Genomic DNA, 20,430 nt, shown 5'->3' with positions numbered 1-20,430 from the left:
TAATGTGATTTTGTTCTGATCCAAGATCTGCAAAACTACTGAGAATTAAGACGAGTATTTCAGAACAAATACAAATAATAATAAAGCCTATGGATGTCTTTGTTACTGATTGATGAGTAAAATAGTCCACGACTGAACAAAGCGTCTTGAGCGGGAAACCGTCCACTTGTTTGAAAAGAGGAAACGCGCAGTCATTGGCTAGCAGTCATAAGCGCGTCACACACTAGCCAATCACAAGCCTCTGCATCATCGCGACACTATGAGCTCGTGACGGTCCAATGCTATAAAAGCAGGAGGTGCGTAATAGAAAGCATTTATTCCAGCGCAAGCAGGACCGAGAGAGAAGAAACTGCAGCGATGGCAAGAACCAAGCAGACCGCTCGTAAATCCACCGGTGGCAAAGCCCCGAGGAAGCAGCTCGCGACTAAAGCAGCGCGGAAGAGCGCGCCCGCCACCGGCGGCGTCAAGAAGCCTCATCGGTACCGGCCCGGGACCGTGGCTCTGCGGGAGATCCGCCGCTATCAGAAGTCCACCGAGCTGCTGATCCGCAAACTGCCTTTCCAGCGGCTGGTGAGAGAAATCGCCCAGGACTTCAAGACGGACCTGCGTTTCCAGAGCTCCGCTGTCATGGCCCTGCAGGAGGCCAGCGAGGCTTATCTGGTGGGTCTGTTTGAGGACACCAACCTGTGCGCCATCCACGCCAAGAGAGTCACCATCATGCCCAAGGACATCCAGCTGGCGCGCCGTATCCGCGGAGAGCGCGCTTAAACCCGCCGCCGCCGCTGCTGTGCACGCGCGTCACTCCCCAACGGCTCTTTTAAGAGCCACAACACCTACTGTAAACGAGACAATTTCCACTTTAACTTTAACGCTGAATATGAAGCAATAGGGTCTAATGCAGTGTGGGATCTGGATTAAATAAAAGATCAGATAGGCACATGTCATAAACGTTTATTTCCAGACCACGGCTTTTGCTAAAACATACAATCGGTTATTTGGGTTTAATCTGATTAAAGTTAATGGTATTTTGATCAGACATCCAGTGATTAACACAAATAAAAGTTTCCAAGGCACATATTTTCATTGAGCAAAAAGAAGTTGCCGGTTATAAAGCGTTTTCGGTTTCTTTTCATCATGTAAGCGCATATTATCACATTAGCGAAACCAAAATATGGGTGAACATGTGAAAGTGAATCTTAACTAGACAAGGATTCAGATATTGCCATCTTTGTGGGGACATTTTGTCTCTATAATGTAGGATTTACCAGGACACACACACACACACACACACACACACACACACACACACACACACACACACACACACACACACACACACACACACACACACACACACACACACACACACACACAAGAGGCATAAATAGAACATTTTCACAGATGCCAATATTCGCATTTTTACTATAAACAATATTGTAATTTGATGTCTTGTGCCCCCTTTGTTTACTTTGCTAAACTTGTAGAACAGCACTGTTAATTATCAACCAGTACTACTGTAAATCATATTATCTGAAAATGTATGTATAACAAGGGAAAGACTCCTGATCGGGGTGGCTGTTAAATGTTTCGCGCTCTATATTTTGGGGGCGGGGCGTGCCATGTGACGCGACGCTGGTTTCTGTCAGGTCCTGTAAGCAAGTATAAACGGTCTCCCTTCTGTAACACTCGTCATCCATTTTTCGTTATCACTGACCAGTTTAAACCCTGTAAGACCCACGGTTGCAAATTTACAACATCACTTAAAAAAAAAAAAAAAAAAAAAAAAATGTATATACCTGCAAATGTTCTCAAAACCACATTTACATAGTTAATGGGTCCTATTGTTTGTCCTCACAAAGCTATTGGATAGAAGAAGTGTTTATAGGTCTGGTCATCTGGCTATGAACTCACTTTAATCCTGACAAATCCAGTCATGCAAAAAAAGGAAATGAGCTCAGCGGGAAGTTTGCAGGTAGAGTAAGTAAAATTGCTTAAATATTTTTTTGGGTGTTTATTACAATGTCTAGAACATGTACATATTTAGTTATTTTGGAAAACTTTCATCAAATTTGATTTAGAGCTTGTTATGTCTATGTTGTAGTTCTACAATGTTGGGTCAGAGTGGTAGTCAAAATAGCCTGTGCACCTTACACATTACATAAGGACACTGCACTTTTCAAATGATCACAAAAAAAAAAATGTAGTAGAAATGTAGTGTTACATGATTCATTGTAACTAAGCTCTAAATGTGTTTTTCTGTTAATTTTTTACTTAGTTTAGACCATTATTAAACACATGAATAAATTGTATGGGATATTTGAAACTTCAGCATCTATAGCAGTATTTGAAACTCCCTGTATCTTTGCAGTTTTTTTTTTTTTTTTTACTTCTAAATGATCCTGAGCCATTTTTTCTCAGTGTTGCCCAAGCAGCAGTTAGTAGCTTTAGGAGATAGAAAAACAGATTCTGAATGTTCTGGAATTCTTGGGATGCCTGTTGCATTGTCCAGGGACAGGTGCAAATGGTCTTGAATGTGAACCTGTAAGTGCTCTGGGGGGATGCATGTGTTCTTTTAGTATGATAAGTAGAGCGCATAATAGGCTGCAATAGACAATCAACATTTCACTACATTCAAACAATACTATCACTTCATTGAAATTATAATACTTATGGGCATGCTAATGGAAATACTTAGATTTCTACCCACATGGTCTACCACCCTGTCTATTCTTTCAGTTTATCTACTACAATGCAAGACCCATATGTATTATTCACATATTTAACTTCATTATGTTTTACTTTTTCCATTTCAGAATGCTACCAGTGCAGAAAGGTCTTTTATTCAGTGTGCAGGATGTGATTGCTTCAGTCCAAAATGGAGAGAGCGATTTTGAAATGGACTCAGACGACACTGATGCAAGTGACTCAGAGAATGAAGATGCAGGTGAAATGGACAACTCAGAGAATGAAGATGCAGGTGAAATGGACAATGAAAACCACCAACCCATTGACTGCCCAACCAATGATGATGTGGAAATCAAGCCCCAACCAATTAAACACACTGTGCCCCAGGACAGGTTTCGCTGGCTGAAAAAGGATTTTATCAGTCCCAATACCGATTTCTCTGGTTCAGAAATGACCAATGATGCCACCTCCCTCCTTACCCCACTGGCGTACTTCCAAAAGTTTGTGACAGAAGACATGATTGAGGCTCTGACAAGAAACACAAATGAGTACAGCTTGCAAAAAAGTGGAACATCTGTCAACACCAATAGTAAGGAAATTGAGAAGATGCTTGGCATGTACCTGAAGATGGGCCTAATGCAAATGCCTGGAGTCCGCATGTATTGGGAGACAGACACACGGTACACCCCTGTTTCTGAAGTGATGTCCCGCAACAGATTCCAATCTCTGTTGACTTCATTACACTTTGTAAACAACTTGACTGCGTCAGAGATGGAAAAGGACAAACTCTGGAAACTCAGACCATGGCTGAATTCATTCAGGGAGAGATGCCTGCAGGTGGTACCCGAAGAGCACAACTCTGTGGATGAAATGATGATTCCTTTCAAGGGGAGATTCAGTAACATCAAGCAATATATGCGCAACAAGCCACACCCTTGGGGGTTCAAACTGTGGGTGAGAACTGGAATCTCTGCCATGATCTGTGACTTTGATGTGTACCAAGGGAGTGTCAGTGGAATACGACAAGCCAAATCTGAACTTGGACTGTCAGGTGATATTGTGATGAAGCTCGCCTCCACTCTTCCAGAGGGTCATAACTACAAGATCTACGCAGACAACTACTTCACCTGTGTTCCATTGGTAGTCAAGCTCCTTGAGCGTGGAATCCATTATTTGGGAACAGTGAGGGAGGTGCACCTACCCAACTGCAACCTTGAAGATGAGAAGAGCTTGAAGAAAAAGGGGAGAGGAAGTTTTGATGTTCGAGTGGAGGAGAACCACAACATCTGCGCTGTCAAATGGTATGACAACAGAGCGGTCACACTTGTGTCATCCTTTGCTGGATCAGAACCTGTGCAGAAGATTCAGCGCTGGGACAAAGCCACCAAAACCATCATTGATGTTGAGAGGCCTTACATTGTTGGTGTCTACAACAAACACATGGGAGGTGTGGATTTGTTGGACTCATTTGCTGCCAAGTACAAGTTCCCCATGAAATCCCGTCGCTGGTACTTGTACATCTTCTGGCACACCATCATCCTTGCTGTGATTAACGCCTGGCTCCTCTACAAGCGGGACTGTAAAGCTCTGAAGATGACCAAGAAAGAGATAATGAACAGGAGACGGTTTCAGGCACAACTTGCATCCTCTCTCATTCTGGTGAACACACACAACACAACACCCAAGAGAGGGCGACCATCTTCAAGTAGGACAATCACATTCACACAGACGGTGACATCAGGGAGCCCTTTGGATCCTCAGAAGAGACCATCCTCAACAGATGGGAGTCCCCCAGCCAAGAGGTCATCGGACCACCCCCCACTGGATGTACGCAAAGACATGATTGCACATTTCCCAGAAAAGACAAAGAGAGGACGTTGCAGACACTGCAATAATGGATACACAAACACACTGTGTAGCAAGTGCAATGTTCGCCTGTGCTTAACAGATGAAAAGAACTGTTTTAGGGACTATCACTGCAAGTGAACACAGACTGCCTTCAAACCACAGTTTTTTTTTTTGTTTTTTTTTTTTACGAAAAGTTTTGTAAAAAAAAAATGTTTCCAATATTTTTTATTAATAAATGCTTATTCATAAAACTATGACTGTTGTGTGGTTATTACTCATGATATATACTGTAATGGGGCAAAGTAAGCAATCAACCCTGCAAATGAATGCTTAAATGTTCTGTATATCTGTTCAGACAAAGTGAGTACAAACACAGAAGTTCTGCTCCCAACAATGCCCAATGTTGCAAATTTACAACATTTTCCTAAAAACTTACTAAAACGTAAAAAATCTGAAAACTCTTTCACTTCTACATCAGAGGCCTCCTAAAACAATATCTGGGAGGTCAAAAAAATTTTTGCTCATTTTTTTTTCTATATTTGGGTCTTACAGGGTTAACGATCTTGTGAAAAATAGTGTCTGGAAGAGACAAAGGCGGGAAAGGGCTCGGAAAAGGAGGCGCGAAGCGTCATCGTAAAGTTCTTCGCGATAACATCCAGGGAATCACCAAACCCGCCATTCGGCGCCTGGCTCGCCGCGGCGGCGTCAAGCGCATCTCCGGGCTGATCTACGAGGGGACCCGCGGTGTGTTGAAGGTGTTTCTGGAGAACGTGATCCGCGATGCCGTCACCTACACCGAGCACGCCAAGAGGAAGACCGTCACCGCCATGGATGTTGTGTACGCGCTGAAGCGACAGGGACGCACCTTGTACGGCTTCGGGGGATAAACGCCTGAAACACGAGAAACTGACGGACCCAACGGCTCTTTTAAGAGCCACACACTCCCGCACTTAAAGAGTCCATGATTTAGCAGTGTCAATCAAGAAGTGATTAAAATATATATATATATATATAATTTTTTTTTTTTTTTTTTTCTGTACCGATAAGTGACTATTAATGAGTTCTTGTATAAAGTTTGACAGTATACCCAGATAGCAATTACGTTTGGGCCACATGTGGGTATTATCTGGCACATATGGCCTAGATGTGGCATGGGTGAACAGATATGGGCCAAATTGTCAAGTGGTACTCGATGCAGAGCCAAATGGGAGGAGCTAGAGCTCCAGCTCCTCCCCTCGCTAGAGCTCCAGCTTCACCACGCTGGATTTAGTGGGCGGGGCCGCGCATGCGCAGGTTAACTTTCTCGCTATCAAAGAGTTACGTCACGATATTTTCCCGCAGCGTTGCATTCCAGGAAGGCGCCGCCATTTTAGGTGGTAACTCTATCAGTTACCATGGTTACTTCTACAGTGAGGCCAAGATAAAGATATGGATTAGGAGGAAGCGTAATGAAACGGGCTCTATCGGGAGAGACTAAATAATTATGCTAGGCAGCGTTATTTAGAGAAACTGCTTGTCGCTAAATTGACAGCAGCAGCGACTACGAACACTCAGCATGATTTCAAAAGCAACATATTTCAGCGCCAGATCGATTTTTATTTAACACAATACACAAATGAACAAAATGAATACTCTGTTAGTCAACAAGAGTTGTTTCATTTGTTATAGATATCTGTACCGCGAACAGTTATAAAAAGACACATTTTTAATGACGTACGACTCGCATTGACAGAATGTACGATCTGTCCGCTTAAATGGCAGGTCAAAAATGCTCATCCAATTCATATCAGATTTATTTCCACACATAAATGACGCCTGAAACCTTCCTTTTTACCGGAGTCTGACACTGCCATCTCTGTTTTATTATTGATAAGTCTGTCTGATACTTTTTTTGCCATTTCTGTTTTCTTATTTTATATTTTAAGTCCGATAATGTTTTTGCTATCCTGTCCTGTTTAAGGCTGCTCTTAGCTTTGCTGCACTTATCTGTGTTGTGCTGTTATGCAAGTATTATTCTCTTTTAATTTTGTAGTTCTGTAAAGCACTTAACGTTAGGTCAGTCAGTGGCTGTTATAAAATGTGCTGTATAAATAAAATCAAATTGAACTTGAATCTACCAGTGGGGGTACTATGAAAATAAATTGATTGAGTTTTGTAAAATATTACAATGTTATGTGAAGTGTGTTCTTGAAATATATTCATAAAATGTATTATTTTATCTTATTATACCAAAAATGTTGTGTGGAAAAAAAGTGTTGTGTTCTTGGGATATACTTATGTTATTTTTATTTATTTATCTTATAACATTTTATCTAGATTTAGGATTAATTTTATGTTAGATGAACATTTTGCTAATTTAGGCTAATAGAAACAAATAAATCCAACTCAACACTTGTGGGAGAGTGGAGCAAGTGACTTTTAAATTATCTTCTCCCAAATTTGGGTGGATAATCTCAGAGCACATTTTGTTATCTTGTTTTTCCTTTAGTGTGGGAAGTCACATGGCTGGTTTTAGAGTACTGGACTGCTTGTTTCCATTTCATTAAACTAGCTTAATGCATAGCCTATCAAGGTTGAGTCTATCCAAAATTACAGTCAATATTCCATTTAAATTTACAATATAACAAAAAAAATTACAACTGGCCTGTTGGAGTAGCCTTTTACATTTACGTACAAAAAGGGCAGATTAGGTAACCTAGTCTTATTATTTTTATTTCATAAATTAATCAGATGATTTAGATTAATTCACAAATAACACACACGTTAATGCAGTGGACAAAAAATAAACGGGTGCACAGATAGTAAGCTTTCACATTGCCTTTTAAGTCTAGTAATTTACATAATCATATAGCAGACGCTTTTGTACAAATCGGCTTTAAAAAGTGAGGAAAACAACGAAATCGTAATAAAGAGAAAATAATACACATAAACCATTGGCGTCGGAAGAAGAAAAAAAGTGGGTGGGTCCTCCCCCAGAAAACCGTTACTGGAGTAAATACAAGTAAACTAAACTCCACTTCACGTCGGGCGGTTCTTTGCCTCCACGTCGTGCATTAAATGCACAGCTATCCGTGGATTATCCCCCTAATACGGTAATTTGCCAGCAATGACAACTTAAAGCTGTTATTGATGTTTGCAATGCAATATTTGACTGGAAAGGTACAACGGGCGGTTACTTTCGTCAGTTGCGGCTCGTTGAGAAATATAATGTAGTGATTCAGTGGAAATGGAGTTTAATTTATTAATTTTAATTAAAAAAAATATTTATTTTAATTCCTCAAGTGGAATGGATTTGACTGACGGCGCTCTGAAAAGCGAACAGACAAATGCGCTGAATTAGAGACGGTAAAAGTGAGTGGGTATAATATCATTGATCTTAAAAAGTGGGTGGGTCCTGTCCCACCCATATACAATGGTTCCGACGCCCATGACATAAACAAAGTTTCAACAGTTTTTAGAAAAACACACGCATAGTGTGAGCAATGGTCTTATTAAGTGTTTACGCGTTTGTCACAGAAACGATAAATAATTAATCAATCATGACAAATATTAGAGAAATACAATATTATGTATGTCAACATCTTGCGCATCAAAACAAACTTGTCTTTTTATCACGGTTGAACTCGCACTAACATTAACAGGCTTGATAGCGCATCATGTTCTGTCCACTATATCCAGCGAGGGATTAGATCTAGAGCTCTAGCTCCTCCCATTTTACGCTGCAGCGAATCCCCACTCACTAAACATAGCGAGGTGGAGCTGGAGCTCCAGAAAAGGGGGAGCTCGAGCTCTAGCTCCTCCCATTTGGCTCTGCATCGAGCACCATCTCCAAATTGTAGCCATATTTGTTTTGCCTTAACTTTAAAATCTGCGGAAAATGCTCTCTTGGGGTTCACAACTGATTTTGAGGTATATGGCCCAGATAACAACTAACACATGAGAACCATATGTGGTTGAGCTATGGCACACAGTGAGAAACACCGACTTGTGCTAAACATTTGGCTTATACGTGGAAAAACACAGGAATCCTGAAATCAAGTGCGGCAAACATCCGCCGTTCCACACCTCAGGTTGCTCTGCATCTTCCCTCCTATTGGTGGAGAGACTACGGCGCTAATTTGACTGCGACGCTGGGCAGCTGACGCCATTTACTCTGCTTTCCTCACGACTGTGTACATTCAGGTAAGTGATGTTTTGGCATTTTAAAGTCATATAATTTAAATATGCAGCATTATGTGTAATATTGCATGTTATTATTCGTTTAGTTATTCGTTCATCGAGGAAGGGGTTGAACTAGCTAATATTTTCCTCAGTTTACTGCTATAACTTACAATAAAGTTTAATGTAGGCTATAGCAGTTCGCTGGTTTGCCGTTTTAAATTAAGATGTTTTTGTTTATAAATCATATCTGTACACGCATAAAATAGTACAGTTTGTCATGTGTAGTAACGTTAGCCTATTTGTGAATTAAGGCGACGCGGTCCAATGTCGGTGTTACTGTTTGTCAAAAAACCTAAATCCTAATTTGTGTTCACAATCATTCAACTAATCATAATAATATAAAAATGCCAAGAATAAACACATTAATACGTGTGCATTATTGTATGTAATACATTGAATTTGATACATGATACATTGTATCTTTTTATTTAACTCTGAAATGATATTCAACCAAGACTTTTTCTCATGACTTTTCCCTTTTTAAAATGAAAGTTGTAACGTTAGGCTATTAGTGTCAAGTCACAATACCAAAATGATGACTTTCGATACAATACCTGATTAAAATACCTTGTTAACATGAACTAATAATGAACTGCACTTCTACAGCATATATTAATGTGTTAATGTTAATTTCAACATTTACTAACACATTCAAATAAAAAATTGTACTTGTTAACTTTAGTAACCGTTATGCACTGTGAACTAACATGAACAAACAATGAATTGCTGTATTTCTGTTAACTATCAATTAATTGAACGGCCATTCACTGCCATTATAAAGCTTGGAAGAGGCAGGACATTTTTATAATTACTCTGATATTCTAACGATAGAGATTATATACCATGCTATACTGTCATAACGCCCAGCCCTAATGTGCGGGGTATGGGTGGGGCAATGACAATAATTTCCATATTAAAAGCCTAGAAAATATGGTTTCAGATGGAGTAAGTAATAGTTTATAGTTCATTTTTTAATATAAAAGCACTTTCATTTTAGGGTGGTCTATTTAAATGCATATTTCAACCACTTACACCATTTAAAAAAAAAATGTTTTATCAGATTACCTATCTGGGTCTGGTTGGTGGCTTTGACCTGGATAACACCGTGTGGAGAGTGCTGAAAGACACTTTTACAACTGCTGTGGCACGTTATGAATTGGAGAGAAGTCAATGGGAAGATTGGTGTCCAACGCCTGGTCGTAAAGGAAGTTGTCATTGGTGAGACCTTTTTTAGAAGTCACTTTTATTTGTATAGCACTTTGCACAATACACAACTTATCAAAACCGCTTTACAGAACATTGTATTTTTATTTCTGTTATCTCAGTAATAATAATAATAGTCACAAATTCATGGTTCAGAGCTTAAAGGGATGGTTCGGAGTAAAATCAACCTATAGGGTCATTTGCACCATGAGATCGAGCCAAACACCAGCGCATGCCTACAACTATCTGTATTTAGTAAATTATCACTGTGTATTTAAAGGGTTAGTTCACCCAAAAATGAAAATTCTGTCAGTAATTACTCACCCATGTTGTTCAACCCTGTAAGACCTTCGTTCATCTTCAGAACACAAATGAAGATATTTATGATGTATATCCATACATAGGCTTCTCTGTTATTGAAACTTGCCAGCCCAGAAAGTTAGTAAAGACATTGTTAAAATAGTCCAAGTGGCTCAACCTTAAGTTTATCAAGTGTCGAGAATACTTTTTGTGCGCAAAACAAGCAAAAATAACGACTTTATTCAACTCTTCATTTTCCTCTAAGTGAGTTCATGTAGTGTAACAGCACAGCGCTTCAGTGTTGTACGTCAGAACGTAGGCTCACGATTGGCCAGCATCCCACACATGACTAGCGTCGGCCAATAGCGAGTCTACGCTCTGACGTACAACCCAGAAGTTGGAAAAACTTGAGGGTAATTACAGACAGAATTTTCATTTTTGGGCGAACTTTATGTTCCTCCTTGCATTCAGTACTTGGCCCATTATTGTTTGTGTGTTTCTGCTTCCAAATTGTCTCGCATCATTGCGGATTATCTTGAGTTTATTTCGTGTTAGTAAAAACACTTATTTTTGTAGACTCTGTCTTTGGACTAAAACATGACATTAATGCTATCTGTGTTGGTGTGTGTTTACATTAGAGTGTGCTTTAAAAAACAAAGCAGAATACATGCAGTGCTGTACATTTAAACCGGTTGGTGCAAAGGTGTTCTAAAAATCTAAATAATTTGTCATAAGGAATTATGGTATAATTCTGGCCCACATATTGAAAAATACAATTTGCAATTCCTTTTGAAAATTTACTGAAAAAAACAAAACAAACTTTCATACAGTGGTAATTCAGAGGTGTTTAATTTGTGAATAATTGCAATTAAGATATTAAAGGAAATTTACATTAATGATTTTTTTTATTTTTTATTATCCTTTAGCTCTAGCTTCCAGGTTGTATTGCTGCTAACATTATTTAAATTCTTCTTTATTGCAGGTGCAGTCAGGCAGAATCCCCTTACTGGAAAAGGTCAACACATTGCCGACCCTCATTGGAGACTTCTCTGCACATCAACACACTTCTCAACTCTTTACCTTTCAAGTTTGCTTTAACTTTCTCAATTTCTCTTTAAAGTTCTCTTTACCAAGTTACTGTGATTTATTTGTATTACTCTCATTAGACTAATTGAACATAACATTAATACACGCTTTGATCGAGTGTTTTAAACTTTGGTGTAAAAAATTAACTTTGAATGCTATTTATATTATTAATTTGTATTCTTAAATGTTTTCAACTGAATACTACTGTAATTAAGTACAACACTTTAGCTGTAATTATTTATTTTTATGAAATGTTTTCAACTGAATACTACTGTACTTTAAATGCCTGTCAAAATAAATAGTTTTGAGTACATTTGTTGTTGAGTGTTTAATTTACCTGTGAGTTAATAAGACTTTAAATACTGTCAGCTGCATGTGGGCCACATAAGGGCCATTAGATGTTAACAGAACTCAACCATACTAAAGTTGCATACCAGGCTCACATATGGGCAACATGAAATTGTAGTATTTGGCTCATGCTTGGTGGAGTTATGGCAGTCCTTTGGTTTAGTTCTGGCTAACCCATGTGGGCCATATCTGGGCCGGCAAACACAAATCTGGGCCACAGCTCAGCTGTTTATCTGGCCCACATCTTTGCCAAAGGAAATTTGCTGACTGGGTAATGTATGTTGAGATTATTAGCATAGTGAATTACACCGTATATTCATTTACAGATGCTAAAATGTGTTTTATGAAGTAAACAAAAGACAATTAGACCAGGAATCTTACCAAAGTAAGCTATGCAATGTTTTTTCATTTTTTTTTCATGTATTTTTCTCCTGTAGTTTAACAGTTTCATGAATCGATAATGTTCTGAAGAAAAGCTGTTTTTAAAGGGAGTATGACCGTTATTGATCTCTTTCCTTTAAAACCCATTGAAATGTGTTTATAAGGAGTTTTAATTAAACAATGGTGCACAACATGTGTATAGAAGCACTTATTTTATCAAGAATATTACTAAAATCAATAAATAAAAACACCAGGAAATGAAACGGACAACTGTGTAGTTCAAACCCGTTGAAAAAAATTTTAATTAACGGCTCTGGTTCAAACATGGGACGGTAGGCGGGGTTATCATTTAACTGCCTGTGATTGGCTCTCGTTCCGCTCGTGATGCTTTGTGTTGTCCAATGAAACACGAGTTTACGGGTTTGGCCAATGAAAACAGGCAATCAGAAGATCCCCGTGTCTCCTTGTAAATTAGCATAGTGCAGCGAATAAAAGTCTCAGAGTCGCTCCTGAGTTCACACTGACTCGTCAGCTCTGAGATCATTCTTCATCATGCCTGAACCAGCCAAGTCCGCGCCTAAGAAGGGCTCCAAGAAGGCCGTCACCAAGAGCGCCGGGAAGGGAGGAAAGAAGCGCAGGAAGTCCAGGAAGGAGAGCTACGCCATCTACGTCTACAAAGTGCTGAAGCAGGTTCACCCTGACACCGGCATCTCCTCCAAGGCGATGGGCATCATGAACTCTTTCGTCAACGACATCTTCGAGCGCATCGCCGGTGAGGCGTCTCGTCTCGCTCACTACAACAAGCGCTCCACCATCACGTCGAGAGAGATCCAGACCGCCGTGCGTCTGCTGCTGCCCGGAGAGCTGGCCAAACACGCCGTGTCTGAGGGCACCAAGGCCGTCACCAAGTACACCAGCTCCAAGTAGAGCCGAGGAGGCCAGCACACAAAGGCTCTTTTAAGAGCCACACAACTACTCTTGTGAAGAGCATATGATGCTTAGAGAACGTTTTGGAAACTTAACTGTGGTTTTTACAACGTACTATTTGCCCATTTAAATAACTTGTGTATGTTAATTGGTTGGGGTGTATAAAGTCATGTATAAATATATATTGGCAAAATAAATACCCACACTTGCCTAAATTTACAACTCTCTAAATTCTTAGTTAATAAAAATAAAAAACTATAATAAAAATAAAAAACTATAACATGTTTAAGAACATAAGCAATAGCAACATATATTAAAAATATATTCCACAGAATCAAATATGCATATTTATCAAATAACAAATTTGGTATTGCTGATTAAAGGACAAAACATACTGAAGTTTTAAGGAGGTGAAACATGAAAACTTCTGTAGGAAAATCTGCCACTTCAATAAAATGAGATCAGATTTTTTATTCAGTTTTCATTGTTTTATTTTATTGTAGTGAGTTTGTAAATATGGAGTATTAATTTTTCTGCCACAGAGAGCATTTAGATGTTGAAGTTTGTTTACCCAACAAAATATCCATCCGCTAAAACAAAGATCTCTGAATCCGCCTGACATTGTTAAAAGTGCTGCTTTCTGCAACAAACATTTACAGAGTTTATAAACTATTTTAAGTTGTAGAGTGAGTTATTTTAAATTGGTTGCACTTTACAATAAGGTCTCATTTGTTAACTCGTTAATGCATTTATTAACATAAATGAGCAATATTTTTTGCAGCATTTCTTAACCTTTGTTAATGTTAGTTAATAAAAGTTTTCATATTTATGTTAGTGAATTAATGTTAACGGATACAACTTTGCATCTTAAACGTGTGTTAGTAAATATTGAGATTAACATGAACTAAGATTAAGTATATGCTATAGAATTGTTATTCATTGCTAGTGTAGCATCTGGACCAATCAGACACACAGAAATTATTCATTATATTTAATGAATTATCCAGCAAACTCACTATCCCAACAAAGGTCTATGAAACTTCCGCAAAACTAACATCCCAGACGAAGCTAACACACTAAAAGGTAATACGCAACCCATTAATTATAGGCCTATAGCTCTAACCTCAAATATATGCAAGATTATGGAGCGTATGGTAATGAGCAGGCTGGTTTATGTTATCGAGAGGAGGGATCAATCAATCAAATCAAAATTTATTTATACAGCCCTTTACAACACTCAAGGTGAACCAAAGTGCTTTCCAGGAAAAAAAGTGTAAAAAAAAGTTATATATATATATATATATGTATATATATATAATGACAACAATATAATGCAAAATATAATAAAATATATACAAAATATATAATGCCACAAAACAGTGTATAAAAACAAAATGTATGCCACAAAGAAAACACAAAATGCCACAACAACTGCTATGAATTAAAAGCCAGTCTAAATAAATAAGTCTTAAGCTTAGCCTTAAAGAGGCCCAAGTCAGTGATTGTACGTATATCAGCAGGTAGCTTGTTCCAGAGGCTTGGCCCGGCTACAGAAAAAGCCCGGTCACCCCAGAGTCTGTACCTTGTCCTTGGGACTACCAGCAAAAGTTGGTTTGTTGATCTAAGAGCCCTGTTTGATTGACGCAAAGTTAACATCTCAGTTATGTACGGTGGTGCGAGGCCATTGAGAGCTTTAAAAACAAACAATAAAATCTTAAAATCAACTCTAAAAGAAACTGGAAGCCAGTGGAGCGAAGAAAGAATTGGAGTAATATGCTCATGTTTACGTGTGTTAGTTAGAAGACGGGCTGCTGCGTTCTGCACCAGCTGAAGGCGCCTCAGTGATGACTGCGAGACTCCAACATAAAGCGCATTACAATAATCTAGTCTTGAACTAATAAAAGCATGAATAGCTTTCTCAAGGTCCGAACGATTTGAAAATGGTTTGACCTTGGCCAATAGAAGTAGCTGAAAAAAACTAGCTTTAACCACACTGTCAATTTGTTTATCAAATTTCAGGCTACTATCAAAAGTCACACCGAGATTTCTGATAGTCGGTCTAAGCTTCGAAATTAGTGTATTAGGGTCAGAGGTTGCAGACTCACCAAATAAAATATATTCAGTCTTATCTTCATTCAAATTAAGGAAATTTTGCTCTAACCATAATTTAATGTCATCAATGCAATCAATTAGTGACCCAAATGCATCAGTGTTTGTTGGACTCATAGGCAAATAAATTAGCAAATCCTCAGCATAGCAGTGATAAGCTATGTTATGCCTGGCTATGATGGACCCAAGAGGCAGCATGTAGACCGAAAATAAAACCGGTCCGAGAACAGAGCCTTGTGGCACCTCACAGGAGAGAGAAGTAGTAGAGGAGGACGAGTTCCCAATCACTACAGAAAAGGTTCTGTTGGTCAGATATGACGAGAACCACTGAAACGCAGTACCCTTAATGCCAACATAGTGATTAAGGCGAGACAGAAGGATTGCATGGTCCACTGTATCAAAGGCCGCCGTGAGATCGAGGAGCACTAAAATAACAGGGCTCTTGACATCAACAAACCGAGCAATATCGTTGTGCACCTTTAATAGTGCAGACTATGTCGCGATCTAAATCCTGATTGAAATTTCTCAAACAGAGAGTTATTTTCTAAAAAAGAATGTAATTGTATAAAAACAACTTTTTCTAACACTTTTGAGAGAAAAGGCAGGTGAGAAACTGTTCTGAAATTAGACAAAACTGAGTGAAAGTGAAAGGTGACACGTGACGGCCAAGTATGGTAACCCATACTTGGAATTTGACCTCTGCATTTAACCCATCCAAGTTAATGCACACACATTAGGAGCAGAGTAGTGAGTAGTTAACACACACACACACACACTGCAAACGTGGATGCACACACCCAGAGCAGCGGGCAGCCTTTGTGTGGCGCCCGGGGGGTTAGGTGCCTTGCTCAAGGGCACCTCAGTCATTTCCCACCGGTTCTGGAATCGAACCAGCAACCTTCAGGTTACCAGTTCAACTCCCTAACCACTAGGCCATGACAGCCCCTGGGATCCAGGTTTGGTTTTTTAAGAAAAGGCCTAACCACAGTATGTTTGAGCACAGCAGGGACAGATCCTGAGCCAAGACATTTATTAATAAATACCAACAGGAAAGGCCCAACTATGGTAAAAACCTCTTTTAACAATTTAGTTGGAACAAAGTCCAGGGGGCAATTTGTAATTTTCATTTGTTGCACTACTTCATTAAAAAAATGATAGTGAGACTGGTTCAAACTGTTCAAACACAGCAGCGACAACTGAATCAGTTACAGAACTATTAGTCGTGAGTTGTCTGACAGACTCCACTTTATTAATAAAAAAGTGAAGAAAATTCTCACAAGTGGAGACTGAGGCATCTGTCAGAGAACAAGTATGTGGATTTACGACAAAATGAATCGTATTAAACATCACCCTTGGACAATGCCCACTATTAGTGATAATATTTGACAAATATTTAAATCTTGCCTCCTTTACAGCCCTTTGATAATCAAAAAGACAGACCCTTAATATTTCCAAAGACACATGTAATTTGTCCTTCTTCCATCTCCGCTCTGCCTGTCTACAGCGCTGCCTAAGGGTGCGGGTGGCATCATTTATCCAGGGATCTGCTCTTAACTTAGGAGATCTGTTTGTAAGGGGCAATAACGTCTAGAATTTCAGAACAGGTGGAATTAAAAGATGAAAGCAGGCCATCAGGGCATGTAGAAGAGACAGATTCACTAAGGGCATAAAGTTCAGAGTCCGTAAAAGCAGCAGTAAATTCTTCAGCTGTTGAGGAAGTGAGAATACGACGATAACAATGGCCGAAGCAATAGACCTGCTGGCTATTGAAGACGGGACTGGAAATTCAACAATAATGGGGAAATGATCTGAGATAGCAGTCTCAGATATTTCAGTAAGGGAGATAGAGAGCCCATGAGAAATAATAAGGTCCAAAGTGTGTCCAATAAGATGTGTGGGTCGATCCACCAATTGATGTAAATGGAAAGATGACAAAAGTCATTTAAAATCAGTGGCCAACTGATCAGACGCACAACAAACATGGATATTACAATCACCACAAATAAAGAGTTGGTCATACTTAGGGACAACATCAGCTAAAAATTCTGAAAACTCTTGAATGAAATTCTTGTTGTATTTAGGTGGACGATAAACAACAGCACACAACACAGGGTGTGCAAACTCAGTTAAGGGGAAATCTTCTCCCCTTACCAAAGTGGCTTCAGAAAAGGGAGAAACACTATGGATTCTGTGCTGTGTTTGGAAGCTGACATAAGAAAGGCTCAGATTAATAAAGAAGTTTTGGTAGGTGTCTTTCTTGATGTTGAAAAGGCATATGATATGTTGTGGAAGGAGGGACTTTTAATTAAGCTGGATATGATGGGAATAAAAGGTCAAATGTATAACTGGGTTATGAACTTTCTGTTAAATAGAACTATTCAAGTCAGAGTGGGATGTGCGTATTCTCCGATTTATTCAATCGAGAATGGATCTCCTCAAGGAAGTGTCAGCAGTCCTATTTTGTTTAACTTAATGATCAATGACATCTTTTCTCAGATATAACCTGGGATAGGGAAATCCTTATATGCTGATGATGCTGCAATATGGAAAAGAGGTAGGAATGTTAAGTTTGTACAGGAAAAGGTTCAAAATGCTGTCAACTTGATAGAAAACTGGGCTAATAAATGGGGCTTTAGGCTCTCTATGGCACAAGTAATTTGTTTTTCAAAAAAGAAGACGAACCCTACTATAAATATTAAAATGTATAGAGAAACATTGGAGCAGACATCAGTTGTTAGGTTTTTAGGAGTATGGATGGACTCAAAATAAAATTTCAGAGGACATATACAGAAAATAATAGATAAATGTAAAAAAGTGATAAATATAATGAGATGTGTAGCTGGAGCTGAATGGGGAGCATATCGGCAATCGCTCAAAAGTATTTATGTGGCACTAATTGGAGCAACTATAGATTATGGTAGCATGGTGTATAGTTCTGCCTCAAAAACTCAACTTGCTAAGATTGAGGCAATTCAGAATCAAGCATTAAGGATATGTTGTGGAGCAATAAGATCATCACCAGTGCCATCACTTAATGTTGAGACGGGAGTAATGCCACTAGGAATGAGAAGGATTAAGTTAAGAATGAGATATTGGGCAAACATAAAAGATCAATCGGAAAATCATCCAGTTAAGAATGTTTTAAGTGACTGTTGGGAATATAACCATAAAAAACTTTTTGGATGGTTTATTAATGAGGAGGCAAGAGAAATTATTAAAGATGTTAATATTGCCTCCAGTGTGGTTCTGCCAGCAATTCCTCCTTGGTTTTTTCCAATGGCTTCTATTGATATCCAGTTACACAAAGACAAACATAATGAGGAGAATATCCTGGATAGCGTAACGGTACAAGATTACATAGATCATATATATTATAGTGCCATTTTGAAAAGACCATCAGATCACATTTCAGTATTTACATCAGAATCAATAGCAATTATATTAGCATTACAGTCAAGGCCGGACTTACCATTGGGCTTGACTGGGCTCAAGCCCATGGGCCCCGCCCAATAGGGGGCCCCGCCCATTTACGTTAGATTTTTTTTCAATAATATGTCAGTCATTTAATTTTTCATTTAAAGTTTGTTGATTGGTCTAGCATTGTTACCTGGCCCGGCCCTGCAATGAAAAATTAAATTTAATTAGTTAAATTAAATGTCAGTCATCTTGAGGTTTGCTGATTGGTTATTGGCAGTTACGTAGTGCCTCGTTTACTGCCGAACCGTTGAAAAAACCTGTCTGCATTAGACAGTAGCCGCGTTTCCATTACCCTTCAAATTGAAATTGCGAATTGAAAAGCACAATGGAAAAACGTCAATTTTGCAAAAACTCCCGTTTATCACAAAAAAGTTTTTACGCTCGCATGAGGTGGTTTTTCAGCCAATTCGAAAAAGGAATATTTCGCAAAACTGCAATGGAAACAGTTTTTGCGCATTTACAGTCATCTGACTTAGAAGACGCGGTGTGTTTGAAGTCCATGTATAGCTACGCAAATAATAATTATTTTATTATAACATTATAACATTTAATAGGCTATATTTAGAAGACGCTTTTATGCAAAAAAGGAACAAAGCTGAGTGTGGAGCGCGCACTGCATGGCACGGGGGCGCGGGCGCGAACACTTGCATTTTCCTATCAACAGTGGAAACAACTTAAAATACTCTATCATTTCTGGTCATACAGAAAATAATAATACATTATTCTCAACTACTTTTATTTGTGTAAACTCACAATAACAAGAAAACGTAAACTGGAGCGCGAGAACTGAAACAAAATATAGCCTTTGTAGGCTAAAGCTTGAAATGTCCACTTTAAAACGAACAAATTTGAATCGAAAGCTAATACCTTCTGATTATGTAATCCGTCTGCTTAACAGCGGAGATGGAGATGTGATTTTAGCCAAAACAATAGTAATAATATTAATGGCTCTTCTCATTCAGCACTGCGGGAAAAACATCAATTCCAGGTTCTAATTTGGCCTTAGAAAACCAGTAAAATCGACATGTTTTCCATATTAAAGCTGCCGTCGGCAAGTCTGGCAGATTGGGTCGTTTAGCCAAAATTTTGAATGTTTACAATTCTCATGCCCCTCCCCACTACCAGCGAGCACCCTCCCATCGAGGTCGTGCTCGTCAGTGCGTCACTGTGCGTGTGTACCTGATTTTCTGTGAACGCGTCCGTCTCTTCAGCATCTATCAACACCATGGACTCGGAGGTAGGCTGCCCTGGCTAATCTAGCCATAGATAGCAATAACCGAGGAATTGGAAGCTTGTTAGTAGATTTTCTCTCCGCCATCACGCTTCATGCAATCTCCAGGCGAACTTCAGGCGTGGCGTGTGCATGTGATATTAACGTGCGCGAGTGAGGGGGGATCTGTGACGTGTGCACGACCTGTGATTGACAGTCAGATCTCACACCCCCCTGCGCTGATTGGACCAGATGAAGCGGGAGCGCTGGATTTTTGCAAAACAAATAACACGCTCCAGGTGGAGTTAGAAGCTCGGGTTTTTTTCTAAAACCACCTTATTTATGTTGTTCTGTCGGATTATAGTGTCGATTACACTGAATATGATCAAAAAAATTTTGCCGACGGCAGCTTTAATTTGTGAATATTTTAAATGTTTAATAAAGGGGCAAAAAGTCATAAACAAAAATCAGAAAATTCTTCGATATTTACTTTTTTGCGCAGCAGGTGGTGTAGTGTAGCCAGTTCAAATAAAAATTTTGGTGTTCAACTTTGCGTTTTAAAAAGACAACAACCGTTCATTTTTCGTTTTTCAATTATGGGTTAAAAAAGGAAAAACGAATGGACACAAAAGTAG

At 39.0% G+C, this 20,430-nt stretch overlaps 4 protein-coding genes and 1 long non-coding RNA gene across 6 annotated transcripts; all 5 read left to right on the top strand.

The window, feature by feature from the left end:
* The first annotated feature begins 304 nt into the window (after nt 1–304).
* Nucleotides 305–843, top strand: LOC309482989 (histone H3.2). Its single transcript, XM_082148623.1, has one exon. It carries the CDS (start codon nt 358–360, stop codon nt 766–768), a length of 411 nt encoding a protein of 136 aa, XP_082004749.1. The 5' UTR covers nt 305–357; the 3' UTR covers nt 769–843.
* Nucleotides 844–1,716: 873 nt separating this feature from the next.
* On the top strand, nt 1,717–4,748 carry LOC309484720 (piggyBac transposable element-derived protein 3-like). Of its 2 annotated transcripts, none has more exons than XM_082151068.1 (2): nt 1,717–1,972; nt 2,814–4,748. In XM_082151068.1, exon 2 carries the CDS (start codon nt 2,815–2,817, stop codon nt 4,669–4,671), a length of 1,857 nt encoding a protein of 618 aa, XP_082007194.1. In that variant the 5' UTR covers nt 1,717–1,972; nt 2,814; the 3' UTR covers nt 4,672–4,748. The 2 variants fall into 2 exon arrangements, with proteins under 2 accessions (XP_082007194.1, XP_082007193.1); XM_082151067.1 differs by having other exon boundaries at nt 1,717–1,977.
* Nucleotides 4,749–4,825: 77 nt separating this feature from the next.
* Nucleotides 4,826–5,420, top strand: LOC309492965 (uncharacterized protein; the record flags this gene model as incomplete). Its single annotated transcript, XM_082161996.1, has 2 exons — nt 4,826–4,835; nt 5,110–5,420. 2 exons carry the CDS (start codon nt 4,826–4,828, stop codon nt 5,418–5,420), a joined length of 321 nt encoding a protein of 106 aa, XP_082018122.1.
* Nucleotides 5,421–8,418: 2,998 nt separating this feature from the next.
* On the top strand, nt 8,419–11,542 carry LOC309492696. Its single transcript, XR_014203663.1, has 3 exons — nt 8,419–8,715; nt 9,815–9,972; nt 11,240–11,542. It is a non-coding gene; the product is annotated as an uncharacterized lncRNA (long non-coding RNA).
* A 1,028-nt stretch (nt 11,543–12,570) lies between these two features.
* On the top strand, nt 12,571–13,471 carry LOC309491421 (histone H2B-like). Its single transcript, XM_082160828.1, has one exon. It carries the CDS (start codon nt 12,625–12,627, stop codon nt 12,997–12,999), a length of 375 nt encoding a protein of 124 aa, XP_082016954.1. The 5' UTR covers nt 12,571–12,624; the 3' UTR covers nt 13,000–13,471.
* Nucleotides 13,472–20,430: the final 6,959 nt, after the last annotated feature.

Source organism: Leuciscus leuciscus (genome assembly GCF_965113295.1).
Source record: "Leuciscus leuciscus genome assembly, chromosome: 2".
Classification (NCBI taxonomy): Eukaryota; Metazoa; Chordata; class Actinopteri; order Cypriniformes; family Leuciscidae; genus Leuciscus; species Leuciscus leuciscus.
This window is presented reverse-complemented; position numbering and strand designations above follow the sequence as displayed.